The 15,486-nt window shown below is 39.4% G+C and overlaps 1 protein-coding gene across 1 annotated transcript in view; it reads left to right on the forward strand.

The window, feature by feature from the left end:
• Nucleotides 1-15,023, forward strand: part of anpepb.1 (alanyl (membrane) aminopeptidase b, tandem duplicate 1) — a 29,836-nt gene extending 14,813 nt beyond the window's left edge. The window contains exons 12-21 of the mRNA XM_034087779.1: nt 2,804-2,883; nt 3,706-3,842; nt 3,957-4,012; nt 4,675-4,822; nt 4,918-5,009; nt 7,759-7,866; nt 7,988-8,155; nt 8,750-8,890; nt 12,548-12,629; nt 14,573-15,023. Coding sequence (XP_033943670.1) covers nt 2,804-2,883; nt 3,706-3,842; nt 3,957-4,012; nt 4,675-4,822; nt 4,918-5,009; nt 7,759-7,866; nt 7,988-8,155; nt 8,750-8,890; nt 12,548-12,629; nt 14,573-14,743 — 1,183 coding nt within the window. The 3' untranslated portion in view covers nt 14,744-15,023. The remainder of the gene's footprint in view (nt 1-2,803; nt 2,884-3,705; nt 3,843-3,956; nt 4,013-4,674; nt 4,823-4,917; nt 5,010-7,758; nt 7,867-7,987; nt 8,156-8,749; nt 8,891-12,547; nt 12,630-14,572) is intronic.
• Nucleotides 15,024-15,486: the final 463 nt, after the last annotated feature.

Consider the following 15,486-nt stretch of genomic DNA (forward strand, 5'->3'; position numbering starts at 1 on the left):
TGTGTGTCATTAGTTAGCTGATAAAATGTTAGGGATAAATACCTTGACATATTGACTACAAGAGCTTGAATCAAACAAGCAACCTTGTATTTGAAAGATTAACTGACATAGCAACAGTCACACGTGGTATATAAGTGGTGTGGCTGAGTACTTTAAAGGGTTCATGAATAGAGGGGACTTGAATGTGAAATAAGAACAAGAAAAAGATAAAAAGATAAAAGTCTAAATGCATGAAAAAGCAGCAGAATATTTGAACTGAAAACTTTAGAACTAAAAGCATACGTCACCAATAATGTATAAAATATGTGGAACATGTTGAAGTCAGTATGAAGTCTCCATCAGATGGAAAATAATAGGCTGAGACAGTCTGTTAAACTCCAGTGATCAATGTCATTAGTCTGCTGCTCTAATTATGTCAATTGGAGTGATGACATCATCGTGTTCCATGACACAGGTGTTTATATTTGAGCTAACGACGTGTCCAGAGATCAAAGGTTTCCATGGTAATCGGTGAGAGGAGAGCATTTTCATTGTTCTGAATGAGAGATAAACCTCTTACATGTGAACGTTTTGTTGAAGAACCGTAAAACAGATATCGGTGAAATTTCAAAACGTGAAGCATGTCAAGGAAGTTGAGCATCTGCAGTGTACTTTTTGTGTACTTTCGGGTTAATAATGTGGCCTTTTGGCAGTTTAACTAAAGGTGTGCGGCTGCTGTGGTGGGGAAAGGTGAGGCTGAACTTACAATGGGGTTTAATGGAGACATGTTGAAAGTTTTTGTCACTTCATGCCCTCTAGAGTAGTGGTTCCCAAACTTTTTGTGCCCAAGCCACACCAAAGGACAAGTAAAAATCTCAAGGCACACCTATTGTGCAAAATAGCCCTTATAACACGTGTTATCACTCATATCATGTAAAATATCTGTAAATGTGCATAATTATTTACTAATGCCAAATAAAATGTGACAAAGACAACTATATTACTCATGAAATAATTATTAACGAAATATTTCAGAAATTAATTTGAAGCATTGAAACATGTGCTATTGTAAATATTTTCGTTACTTTACTCGAGCACGTAGGAACTGCGCATGCGTGAGTGGCAATCACTTTCCTTACCAGCAGGCGGCGGTAGTGTGTAGCCTATTTGTCATTCAAAACAGGCAACAACCGGAAGACAGAGAAGAAGAACAGACTACGTGATATAAACAAACAACAAATAGCGTGTGCGTTAGCTTCACCTTAGCATGTGTTATTTGCAGGTGTGTGTTGAGGTTTGACGTGGTGTTTGCAGCAGTGGATAACAGCTTCTGGCCTGGACACAGTTTGCACCTCACCGTCACATCCTGTCTATTCTTCGGACGAACTCAAAATAATGGGCATACCTCCACCCCTCGAAAGTTATCGCTTACGCAGCCATGTTTATGCAGCACTGCACGTGGAGATGTGGACGCGCAAGTCGCGCAGATTACGTACATATAAACCTACAAAGTACTGATATAGTAAATACAAAATTAAATAATTATTTTTGTGTAGTTGTATATTGCAATAATAATGTATGGTTGTCACAAAATCCCACGGCACACCCGGACTTGACTCACGGCACACCAGTGTGCCGCGGCACACCGTTTGGGAACCACTGCTCTAGAGGCATTTTGTTTAATTATTTTTGCTTAATTTTTTTCTTTCTTTCAAGCTACGAGATGTTTTCCTACGTTTGTCATGAAAAATGATGTCTCAGGAGTGTAGGGTTTGGGAATTATGGCAGGTTTAAAAGAAAACATGAAGGCAAAATTAAATCTGTCCTCCACTCTAGCTGTGACATCACGCACTCTAAAATCTAAATAAAGGCCTCTTTACCAAGGTCTGAACAATGCTTAATATCTCTAAAAGTAAGAATCATATGTAAAAGTTGTTTAATAAGAATAATGTCAGAAAGATGTGTAACATTTTAAAGTTGGAATGAGGTTTCTGAGTGAAAGTATGAAGGAGCAGTTAGCAGTTGAATTTACATGAAGATTGTTGAAGTCTGAAGAGTTCTCCCTTGACTTCCATGTTAAAAAATGTGATGTATTATGGGATGTATCTCTGGAATTATGAAAGTTATGAATGAGAAAAGTAATAGCCATCGATTCCCGACCGAGCTAAACGTTTTGATGTTTGAACGGAGTTTCTGCGATGTTCAATGCGGGAGGAGAAGCAGCGCAAAATAATAAATAAGTTTGTGCGTAGCATAACAGATGGTGGGAATGCTGTGTCAGCATTCCCACTAAATAAATAAATAGAAATAGGCAATTTGTATTTTCTACTCAAATTACTAATGACCAACAACCATCTGTCCAAAATCAAATATACACTGATATTTGATTTTGCCCAAACCCTGCTTATCACTAACAACCCATCTAAACGTCATATTGATATTTATTTAATTATATATTAATTCCTGCTTAAAATACTTCTACCTTATGCCACTGCTTTCATATTACTTCAAATTCCAGTATTTTAATAAAAAGCAACTAAATAACTCATTAATCTATACATTTCATGGCAGGCAATCAAAGAAAGCAACAAAGAATACATTGTGTGTAGGGAGGCGTGTGGCGCAGTGGATAGAGTGTTGGTGTTCGGATCAAGGGAGCACAGGTTCAAACCCCACTGCAGTCGTTGTGTCCCTGAGACACTTCACCCCAAAGTGCTCCTTTGGGGATTGTCCACAGTATTGAGTACGTAAGTCGCTTTGGATAAAAGCGTCTAACAAGTGACATGTCATGGAATGTAATGTTAAAGTTGTTTTTATCCTACAGCTATGAATGGATTGTTCCAATCAAGTGGATGAAGACTGGAGTCATCCATCCAACCATCAAATGGCTGAAGGACAAATCAGGTAGGAATGCACAAATACACACAATAACATTGAGATTATTTTCTGACCAATGAAATTAGTTCTTATACTGACAGTTCGAGGAGATAACACATTTAATAGAAACAATAAACGAAACACCAGACCAATCATAGGAGGTTAAAAACACTGCACCCTAACAAGAATAACAACGCACACAGAAGCTAGAAGACTATTGGTCATTTATGAGCTTAACGTCTTAAGCAATAATACTTTATTGTCAGATCAAGTCTGACATTTTTCTTTCATCAGAGCAGCTCCATTTGCAACATCAGACAAGGACAAATATTAAGACATGCTGGGATTCAGTTCTGTATTTCATTTGAGCATTGACTGGTCGCAATGTTTATATATGTTTTTTTGCTCCCCCTCCAGACTCAAGTCACTGAAGTGAGGCAGGCCAATTGAGTTGATATTAAAATAAATTCCGTATTCCGTCAAAAAACCCTCATTTGAGTCCCTCTCTATTTCCCTCTTAGATCTGAATGTATGGGGTGGAGGTCGCACTAGTTCAGGACAAGGCAGATATTGTATATTTTAGGCATTTGACCAAACAATTATTGCCATACTTCTGGTGAGATGGCTTCATCGTTGCATGGCTCTGCCTCAGAAAGCATAGATTGACCTTCAAAGTATTGCATCTTTTGTTAGAAAGCTCCAACATCAGACACTGCAAGCTTCATTGACCGAGTTTGCAGAAAACACAAACATTGACAAAGTTATAAGAACATATTGATGAATTATTGTATATTTTTGGTCTTGTGTATAACTATAATGAAAAACTCTGACGTTTGTCTTCTTCTGTAGACACAGTAAATGAAATGAAAACATCAGGGCCATCAGATTGGGTGCTGGCCAACCTCAATGTGCTGGGCTACTACAGAGTCAACTATGACCAAGGCAACTGGGACCGCCTCCTCATTGCTCTGAGGGACAATCGCAGTGTATGTTTGAGCAACTTGGAGTAATGGATCTCTGCTCCTCCAATCCTGATGATGAGGCTGTTTGATCTGAGTGGTTGTGGTATAGTGACACGGTTGTTGCTCTTTTTCTTAAAGAGTATTCCAGTGATCAACAGAGCTCAGTTGGTGGATGATGCCTTCAACCTGGCCAGGTAAGTCCTGCTAATACTGTGTCATATGACAACAGGATCATCTGGATTACTGAAATGTGGAAAACAATTAAGTGAAGCCACAATACTTTTAAAGATTGTCCAGACATTATAAGATCCATCAAGAGTGTTTAACCCTTGTGTCGTCTTCCTATCAACGTCTGTCCTCCGGTTTGACCATTTATAAAGAATCATCCAAACCTGTGTTACACCTTAGAGACAAACTTTATTCCTACGTATTGCCACAAGTTGTACTCTTCTGTTTGAAATGTATAGTTAATAGACCTCATTTACACAAATCAAACCACATTTCTGTTAAAAGGGAAGAAAGGTTGGATAACTTTACCAAATTAAACCCAGAAGACCACAGATGCTACAGTATACTAAACCCAAAACCTAATGAAAGTGATCAAGATTGTTTTCTCATGTAAAAACGTGTATACAAAAAAATATGTAATTTTTCTGGCAGAAACATAAAATAAACCTTTATCCTGATTTTTGGTCGGGTCAGATTTGACCCGATGGACAACAGGAAAAAGCATTCTGCAATTATATTACTATTACAGTAGCATGACAAACATATTCCGACTCATTACCTGCAGTACATTTTATGAAATATTTTGTCCTATTTTTAAACACTTTTCCTTTATCTCGTAACCCCAAAGAGCAAAGATAATCCCTACAGTACTGGCACTCGAAACCACCAAGTACCTGACAGAGGAGAGGGACTATGTGCCCTGGAAGTCGGCCGTGAACAACCTGGACTTCTTCTACCTCATGTTTGACCGTAGCGAGGTTTATGGGCCCATGCAGGTGAGCCAAAACTAACTAAAAGAGACGAAATAAATATAAATTCCATGATTGTGGTCTTCATGGAATCTTCCTAAATGTGTTTTGCTTGATTTTAGAATTACCTCATGAAACAGATCACCCCTCTGTTTACTTACTATAAGAAAACGACTGGCAACTGGAACACAATACCTGCTGGACACATGGACCAGTGAGTACACACACTTTTTGCTTTTCCAAGATCATATTTTTTATGGGAGCCAATAACAACATATGAGTTAAACATTGAAAAACAGTATTACACTTTATTTAACAGTTATCTACCTTAACTAGGGATGGGTATCGAGAACCGGTACTAAGTCAGTACTGATTGGACGGTATTGGTATACCGTTAAGCCGCTGGACAAACGGTGCTGCTATCGGTATGAATTACGCTACTTCCTTAGTTTAAACAATTCTGGTTGGTTGGGAACCATCATCCCGTGTGACGCATCCGGTTTGAGTACCACTCTGATTGGCCACGGGGAATGCCACTCGTCATCTCTCCTAACAGTGCTCTTATTATTGTGAGACACCCTGGGGAAGACGCAACATCTTGCTAGAACATCTCAAGGCTTCTTAACATTTAACAACCTATTAATGATGCATACCCACTTAACGGGAAGAAACTCAGCTAACAGACGATATTAACCATTTTACCTACACGGAACAGAAGTCCAACACCAAGTGTCTAAAATCAACACTTAGCAAAACGGGCTAACGGCTACTTTAGCACATAACTGGCAAAAGCGATCTTTTCTACGTCATTTCATCTGCACAAACAACATATCACATGAAAGCTGAGATTCCACAGATTACATTCGTATAAGTATCATCACTGTAATACCAAAACTCACTGAACTAGCAGCCGGGAAAGAGCAAGAAAACAACTTCACTTTACGTAGCCATGATGATAATTATGTCTTGCCTTTGCTGTTTTGTGATCAAAAGTTGTGTTCAAGGGCATACAAACGGTTAATTCAATGTCTCTCTCTAAAATGATTACTGATAATCCATCATTACAATTATAAATAATAAACGGATTATAACGGTTAGCCGACCGGAGCTTCCGGTTTAGGAGGTGCGCACGCAGCGTCTCGTTTTAACTGAATAATGTTCATGTTTACATGGATTTATGAACTGCCCCTATTTACCGCCCCCCTTCTAGAGACACAGTCAAACACACTCACACCTGCTTGGTATGACATTGAAAAACTTACATTAAATAATAAATACAAATAAATTACAATAAAATGACTGTTGTTTAATCTTCACATCTTGTAATCATGTCTATAATTTTGAGCACCACATTATTGAAAAGTATCGATAAGAGTATTGAAAAATACCGGTATCGATAAGCAGTATCGGTATCGATAAAATCCTAACGATACCCATCCCTAACCTTAACTGTGGTTAATGCCTCTCCCTGTCTTCACATATACATTGAAACAGGATTGCGTGTACATTCATGTTTAAATCAAATGTTAGATTACGATTGATTACTTAAATGAAACCAGAATAATACCTTAACTATATTAACAGTAATAGATCTTGGACTCACTTCAAGGCAGCTGAATGTGCAGATTCTTTTTGACCCTTTTTGGGAACTTTAAGGTGTGGCACAGGTTACCTGCAGTCTACACTTGAGATCATCGACAGGACCTTTTTACTCTGTAAAAGCAAATTGTGCTAGTAGTAATTGCTTTACTTTGAAAAAGTATTTTCTCCTTTAAATCTTTCATCAGAATGATTTTGATTCTGCAATTTGACATAATTTAACTAAATATTACATTTGAGAAACCACATGTTTTCCTTTCAAACTTTTGTAGAAACAGTTTTATGTAACGTATTGTTTGTGAGATTTGTAAAATCAGTGCACATAGAGGTGCTTTGGCCAGTCACTGCTCAGCTGTACACGCTAACTTGCTAGCATTACCACTGTCTAGTGTTACATTTCAATAGTCAATGATAACATGAATACAAAAATCAATCCAAAACTATTCCTACAGAGGTGAACACATAATAATAATAATAATAATAATAATAAATGATAATAATACATGTATTCTATATAAGACACTTTACAAGTGTCACACTTAACAAAAACCAGTCACACAAAGAAGAGACAGTTCTATGGGAAAAGCAAGTGTGAAGAGGTTGGTTTTGAGGGCTTGTTTGAAAGATGATGGGGTACTGGACTATCTGATGGGGGCATCGGGGTGCAGCAGAGAAGACCCTGTCCAGGTCCTGCTGGATTTTAAGGGGATTTCTGTTTTGTAATGAGCAATGTGGCTCAAATGATGTCAACTGAATTAGAGCCATGCCAAACAGGCAGTTCAAGGGGGCAACCGGGGCCAGTGCCCCCGTAACGCTCACCTGAGACCCCCTCAGAGACCCCGGGCCGCAGAGACCCTGGGCTGCAGAGACCCTCAGAGACCCTGCAGAGACCCCGGGCCGTAGAGACCCTCAGAGACCCTCAGAGACCCCTGGCTGCAGAGACCCTGGCTGGAGAGACACTGGCTGCAGAGACCCCGGGCTGCAGAGACCCTCAGAGACCCCGGGATGCAGAGACCCTGGCTGGAGAGACCCCGGGCTGCAGAGACCCCGGGCTGCAGAGACCCCGGGCTGCAGAGACCCTCAGAGACCCCGGGATGCAGAGACCCTCAGAGACCCCGGGATGCAGAGACCCTCAGAGACCCCTGGCTGCAGAGACCCCGGGCTGGGCTTGGTCTAGGTGCTTCTCAGGTTATCCTTCCCAAGATAAAACCGTTTTGGGTCCATACCGAACAAAGCACTAATAATCGAGACCAGCAGAGCTACGGTTACTTTGGTTCTCTCTGGGAGCTGCACCTGGTTCATGCTCCTTCCTTTGTCCGCATGCGTACTGTTCATAGATTACCTTCCCTTCTATCCTTCTCCAGGTATAATCAGGTGAACGCTATCAGCATGGCCTGTAGAACAGGCTTAGAGGAATGCTCAACTCTGACCAAGACATGGTTCAAACAATGGATGGACACTAACACAAACCGGTAAGTAAATAAAGTGTAACCTGTTGTCTTTCCACTCTCTCTATTCCTAAGTGCCTAAAGTGAACCATCTGTCTTTCATCTATGGTATGGGGCTGAATTCAAACATGTTATCTTTCTTAAGGATCCACCCCAACCTGCGGTCCACTGTGTACTGCAACGCCATTGCAGCTGGTGGCGCTAAAGAGTGGGAGTTTGCCTGGTCAGAGTTTCAGAAAGCCACCATCGCTAGTGAAGCTGAAAAACTGCGCTCAGCTCTGTCCTGCAGCAAGCAGCCCTGGCTGCTCAACAGGTCTGTAACTGGGATAACAACCATGGGGGGGGGGGGTTAACTACGTACATTTACTTAAGTGCTGTACTCAAGTACAATTTTGAGATACTTGTACTTTACTTGAGTATTTCCATTTGATGCTACTTTTTGCTACTCCACTTCATTTCAGAGGTAACTGGTGTACTTTGACTCCTCTACATGTATTTAATACCTTTAGTTACTTCACAGATCTGGATGAATGATGTGAAATCTAACCAAGTGTTGAATCAGACTTTAGTTCCACCTGGAGTAAATCCACCAGCTACCCTGCAGTCTACAAAGTACTTCAGACTAGCTGCACCTTCACCAGCTTTGAGAACACTTTCATGATCAATAAAACATATCATATATATTATTCTGAAATGGACCAATCTGCAAAAGCACTACTTTTACTGTCTTTCACTATATTCTGATGATAATACTTGTGTAACATTTTGATTGCAGGACTTTTACTTGTAACACTCTGGTACTTTTGATCATGTACAATATCTGAGTTCTTCTCCCACCTCTGAATACACCTGCAGATAACTGAAAGTCAGCCTACTGACCACACAGTGTTCTCATTGGTCTGCTCAGATACCTGGAGTACACTCTGAATTCTACACTGATCAGAAAGCAGGATGCCACCTCCACCATTGTCTACATCGCCAGCAATGTGGCGGGTCAGAGTCTGGCGTGGGACTTTGTCCGAGCTCGATGGACATACATCTTCAATGAGTGAGGACAACACAACACTCTCAGTTACTGACACCCAGGGTTACTTTAAAAATGTAATCCGTTACAACTAGTTGCGTGTCAAAAATATCCAAATATTAAATCTGATTACTTTCAGTTACTTTTGGATTACCTCAATATCAAATGCAATGCAAATAAAAACGAATAAAATAAATAACAATAAGATGTTTTTACTGAAGTCTATGTTTCAATGTAACCTTAGAAAAGAAGAAACCAAGAAACTTCATATCAAAAAGGCAGAAACAGTTATAGCTTACAAATACTGTTTAAGCTTCATATATTAATCAAAAGGATAGACTGTGTTTTTATTTAACAAATCAGGTGTCCACCTACTGCATACAAAATACATGTATTTAAAATAAAGAATCATTAAAGCAGCCTTTATATAAACATATATTTATATAAACCATAAATAAAATTCATTCAGGACGTCTAAATATAATATATCCATCTTTTTTTCAAAGGGTATTGTAACTGTCATACTGCTAGTAATATGCAGTATGTACATGTAACAGTGATTAGATAACTTTTTTGTATAACTATAATTGTAATCAAACAGTTACCTTGTTTTTTATCCTGATAACGTCATCTCGTGTTAGAAAGATATCACTCGACACCGGTTTAAGAATCAATAATCAGGTTCTAATGTATTCTTGCTAGAAGGAGCAGAGTTACATCACATACAGAAATATGGTTCAACTCCCACACATGAGGTAAGGTTTTCAAAGGAAAAGAAAATCACATCAAGATTATAATGTCCCAGTATAGTCTCATACATAGTCGTATATCGGTTTGGCGTCTCTTTATGAGACTCGGATGTTGCTCTTTGCCCCCAGAGGGTGAGAAGACAAGTGTGAGTGTCTTCTTTTCTGTGGGTAAACACATGAATCAGTCTCGACAGGAGCAGCTGCAAGCTCATACATGGTTCCAACATAGTGGCACACAGTATTATTATTATAATGACTTATTCCGTACTTTATAACTTAGATGACCAAATATGTATATATGCTGACAGTTATTTTACTCTTATTTTTACTCATCTCCTATTTCATAGTATTTTATTATTATTATCATTTTAATTTATTTTCTTGATTTTATTTCTTTTTGATTTTATTAATCTGTGTGAATCTTTGCTGTCCTGTTTTTTCACACTTACCCTGTTGCTGCTTTGTACAACGGAATTTCACCTCGGGGATTAATAAAGGTTAATCTTATCTTATCTTATCAAGCCGTATTGTTCCCAACATCTCGTTACATGTAATCAGTAACTCCCCAAGTCTGCTGACACCACTGCATCATAAGAAAAGGTGTGAGGCTATTCTATAACTCCGTTTCTCAAACCGAATCAAGTCTGTGAAAAAGGTTTGTCATAGTGCAGATACATGGTGTGTTAGGAAAACTTCTCCTGGCCTATGATTTGATCACATGTCAAACTAAAGCACAGTCACATAAAGAACACTAATTTTCACATTGTCACATAGATAGGCAGTTTTACGTCATGTTTGTTATCATGACATATTTTATTGTCTGAGCTTTTTCCGAGTTACTCAAACTGCTTCAGAAGACCTTTGGTCCTCATAAACCCGGCAGGCTTCAGAGCCCACAGGTGCTGAGCTGAGTCTCACTGAACAAAGCTCATAATTCCATGTTTTCTAGGTAGAAGAACATGTGCAACCAACAATTAATTTTGGTTGTAGAAAATGCATTATCAGATGTTTCAAAGAGCCTCACAGTCAGTCTTCTAGCATCTGTAAATAAAACATATTTACAGGTATGAGATACATTTAGTCTTTTTTATTATTCTCAGGCAGCTGTTTGGGTCTGACCCAGTGGCGTAACTATCGCCGGTGCAGCCGGTGCAGCGCACCGGGGCCCAGAGCCGGCCAGGGGCCCATGTAAAAAAATTAAGGAAAATAAAGTATATATATATATATTTTTTATTTTTGGGGCCCCAATTCACGCAGTCTTCAAAGTAACCAACCAAACTAAATTAATTTGTAATTTGTCTGTCCAATGACCTTGCTCCCTTTCATGTCATGTGATACCTTGCGTGAGGAGTGAACCATGTAATCAACCTGAACTGTACTGTAGCTAGCAGCAGCAAGTTCTGCAGCATTATAACAAATGTAATAGCTTGTATTTATAATGTACAGCAAACCAAAGCACAAGAGCAGCGCTCAAAAGAGAAAGGACAAGAGAGAACAAGAAGATGTAAAGGCTAAACTGACGTCATACATCGTCATCAAGCGCTAACGTTAGCAATGTTGACGTGCAACGGCAGCCGGAGGCTAACGATAGCTCACCTGCCTCACCACTATCTTTGCCATGTAGCTCCACAAGTGAAGCTGTATCTGTGGCCGTGGCCGTGGCTGTGGCTGTGCAACCTTCTTCTCCAGCCAGCCAGGTGGTCCAACAGTTCCCCCAAGGGCCCCAACCGATAGGGGACTCTATGGCGCTATTGAGACCCCCGACGCCAAGATCAAAAGCTATATTATAGCAACCGGTCCATGTAGGTCTACCGGCCCATTCCCCAGAGACAAACATCAAGGAAACGGGTGTAATTCTCTTCTTAGTTCGCTGTGCCGTTGTCAGGCTGTGGTGGTTTGAGGCCAGGGCAGGCTGTGGTTGATAGCCTACATGTGGCGCTTCTGAGTGGTTGTGTATGTCTGTCATAGGCGGCGCCAGGGGGTGCTGAAGCTCCTACTAGGATAGCCATAGCACCGTCCAAGCACCCCCAATTTTTACATTTTTAAAATTATTGATGAGAAAATAATATGCCACAGTACAGAACAAGTACTTCTGGGTCTCTGTGTTTCATTCAAGCTCTGTGTGTGTGTGTGGCAGGCGCGCATTTAGTGTGATTTAAGCGAGCGAGAGAGAGAGAGCGCACCGGTGCCAGAGACCGTGTTGTTAGCATCTGTTTAGCTAGCTGCACTAAGGGATATAAGGAGCTGTTTCTTCAACAAGGTGAAGGGAATGTCCTCTCCTCTCAGACTGAGGGACTCAGGTGAGCTAAAGGACTCGCTGAGTGTTTAGATAGTTAACTTTAGTCTAAGTTATCTCAGTGGATTTCAAACGGTTTGGTCACCATTTATGTATACAATTATTTCCGAGGCACACCTTCATATGATCATTATAGTTATACAACAATAAGAGAGTAAATGAAAAACAGGTATGAAATACTGTGTGACAGTAAAACAAGAATACAGTTTAAAAGGGGAGTGATTAGTAAAATATCCATAAAGAAAATCTCTGGCGCCACCACTGATGTCCGTGCGTGTGTGAGCGCATCACAGAGTGTGCTTATGTTTGGGGCGATGGGGCCAAAAAACAATATTTGCACCGGGGCCAATCACAACCTTCTTACGCCACTGTTCTGACCTGTAGAAATATGAACATTTTATTATTCACTGGAAATACTTAAGTTTCATTTTGTGCTCTTCAGTACATAAAAACTAATAAATCCAAGTCTATCTTGGGAGTAGCCCACAGTGTACCTGGTTCATCACGGACTGTAAAGGAGCAAACTGAACTCTGAACAGTTTAGAAATGTGAACCTGTAGCAAATGAGTACTACCAACTGTATGCATTTGACATCAAAACGGAGCTGATAGGTCTTGCCTTTGTTTTCATTCACAGGTATGGAGGTGGATCATTCTCCTTCTCTAACCTGATCAATGGAGTCACCAAGCGTTTCTCTACTGAATACGAGCTGCAACAGGTTAGATATTCTAGAACATTTTGTGTACATTGTAGACAATTGTTTAAATGTCCAAACTTGTCAGGGCTGCGTTCACAAAATTAAAACACAAACCGTCTAGAAATTGTAAACTAAATTAATGTGCTGGAAACGTAATTTGATTATTTGCCACAGTCAGCTGCTCAACGCGATGATGTGCTGTGGATGAAGCAAAATGGTTACATTTGACTTATTTAGCATTTAACCATTTAGCTAATACCAAAATGTAGCTAGCTTGCTTTTTTATTTTTCATTTTTTCATTTTTCATTATGCTACACTGATTACATGAAACAAGCCCAACAGCTGGTAGCCACATGCAGCGATGCCTCTAACTAAATGGTCTAGTCTTAAGGGACCTGTATCCAAAGCTTAAGTGAAATGACTTTACTGTATGGGTTGTATAATGCAAGTCCAAGTCAGTTTCATTCAAACCCATACTTGAATTTCTCGTGATAAAATGATGTGCATAGAGCTTGAGATTTGAGGGGTTTTTCTTTGCCGAACCTTTCCAAAGCTAAAAAGTATTTACAGCCAAGGGAATAGATTAAACGTAATGTCCTTATTTTCCTATCAGTTGCAATGTTTTAACTCAGTGGTTCCCAAACTTTTTCAGTCAGGTAATTGGAAATATCTTCGAGTCCCGCGAACCCGGTTCCCAATTAGATTGGTTGCATTAATTGTATTTAGCTGTACAGACTAGGGGTGTAACGGTATCCGTACCGTCACGGTCACATGCAGTCACACGGCGAATACGCCTTTTTTTTACGAGTGGGGAAAAAAGTAATTCAGGGCAGTATCCACTACACTATATATAATCCAGGGGGCGGTATTGCGCCTAAAAGCTGTTTGCCAGCCGCCCTTAAACAACAAATGAAGAACAAGAAGAAACACAACAACAAAACGAACAAAATACAAGAAGAAGACAAGTTAGAATGGTGAGTTCAGATAACACACAGGAGCTAGAACCCACCTGCTTCTTTTAAATCAGCTGTGTGGGAACATTTCGGGTTCCTTGTGGACTACAATAACGATGAGGTGTGCGAGTGGTAGATCGGACGAGGACGGTGTGTCGGCGTTGTTCTACAGCGGTGCGGTATGCTAATGAACACACGCCAAACATGCTAAATCATATCAGAAGGCATCACCCAGATTTGCCAATCACCGGAGCCCGGCAAAAGACAACAGCTGTTCAACAGCTGATCCCCGCTGTTTTTAAGAAGCCAATAGACATGAGAGCCGAGAGACCAAAAATAAATAACGGAAGCTTTTGGCATGTTTTTCAACGACTTTGCGCTCTTGAAACACTTTCTTATTATTTATGATGTAATATTTTCAAGACATCCTTTTTAGTTTTACAGCTTGATGAAACCTTTTTGTTTGACATCAGCCATTATAGATAATATGGCCATCTGAGTGTACTGTTTATGGTTTGTTTTTAACTGTTTAATACAGTTAATTATTCAAAATGTCAGAGTTCTTTATTTTTAAACTGAAACTTGCACTACTGTTCAAACATAAATAACAACAAACCTGGAATTATGCATTTGGGACTTTTTTTTGCTTTTTTGTTGTACCGAACCGTACCGAACCGTGACCTCCAAACCGAGGTACGAACCGAACCGTGACTTCTGTGAACCGTTACACCCCTAGTACAGACATTACCTTTTCTCTGCTAATAGTAATAAGACACAATTATGTAACTATACTTTTACATGTTATCGAAAACTGAGCATTTCTTCATCTAAATATAATGCCTTTTGGCCAGGTGTTTGGACCGATTGCTTGTGTTACGCGAAAAACACTAATGGCAGGATGGATTAGGGACTTCTAACACCCGATTTTCGATGAGCCCTGTGCTGTTATTCATGGATTTCACCTCTCCAAACAACACACTCACTCACTATGTTTCTTTTCATTGTTTCAGCTAAAGCAGTTCAAGGCAGATAACTCTGAGGTGGGTTTCGGCTCTGGGACGCTGGCATTGGATCAGTCCATTGAGAGAACCATCAGCAACATCAAATGGATCACAGAGAACAAGCAGAATGTTATGAATTGGTTCAAGGCTGAATTAAAGCTTTATGAGGCCTCGTCCTAGCTCTTTACTTCAGTACTTCATTAAAGTTAAACATGCTCTTGGTCCAGCCAAATAAAACTTGCATGGAGGAGAAAGAGATCTCACACAATTTCAATTTAAAGTATTTTACTCTGACGAGTACGTTTTGTTCAGAATTATTTTTATTTACATGATATGATGATCTTTAAAATGAATGGAATAGAAAATATTCTTAATTTGGAATAAAACATTTGTTATCCTTAGAAAGTAGAACTTCTTAAGTACTTTAAGTTAGATAGAGGGCCAAAGAACACTTTTTTTACAGCAGTTTTAATAAGAATATACTGAAATAACAATATTAAGAGTTTATGTAATTATTTTGTTCATGCTTTCAAAGCCTTTTATTGTGATTAAAGATTGTTTTATTTAACTTGAAATGTCAAAATATGTGTTTGGTTGTCATGACATAGTGATAATCATTTTTGATATACGGGCAAGGCAAGGCAATTTTATAGCACCTTTCAACACAAGGCAATTCAAAGTGCTTTACAAAAAACGACATTAAGACATTAAGAAAATGGCATTTAAAATCAGTCATTAAAAATAAAACATAATAAAATAAACATTAAAAGAAAAGATACATGGATAAAAGTTACAGTGCAGTTTAAGATGTGAATAGTTCAATTAAAAGCAGCAGCAAAAAGAAAAGTCTTCAGCCTGGATTTAAAAGTAGTCAGAGTTGCAGCGGACCTGCAGGTTTCTGGGAGTTTGTTCCAGATATTTGG

The sequence above is a fragment of the Pseudochaenichthys georgianus genome, chromosome 7 (genome assembly GCF_902827115.2).
Source record: "Pseudochaenichthys georgianus chromosome 7, fPseGeo1.2, whole genome shotgun sequence".
Lineage (NCBI taxonomy): Eukaryota > Metazoa > Chordata > Actinopteri > Perciformes > Channichthyidae > Pseudochaenichthys > Pseudochaenichthys georgianus.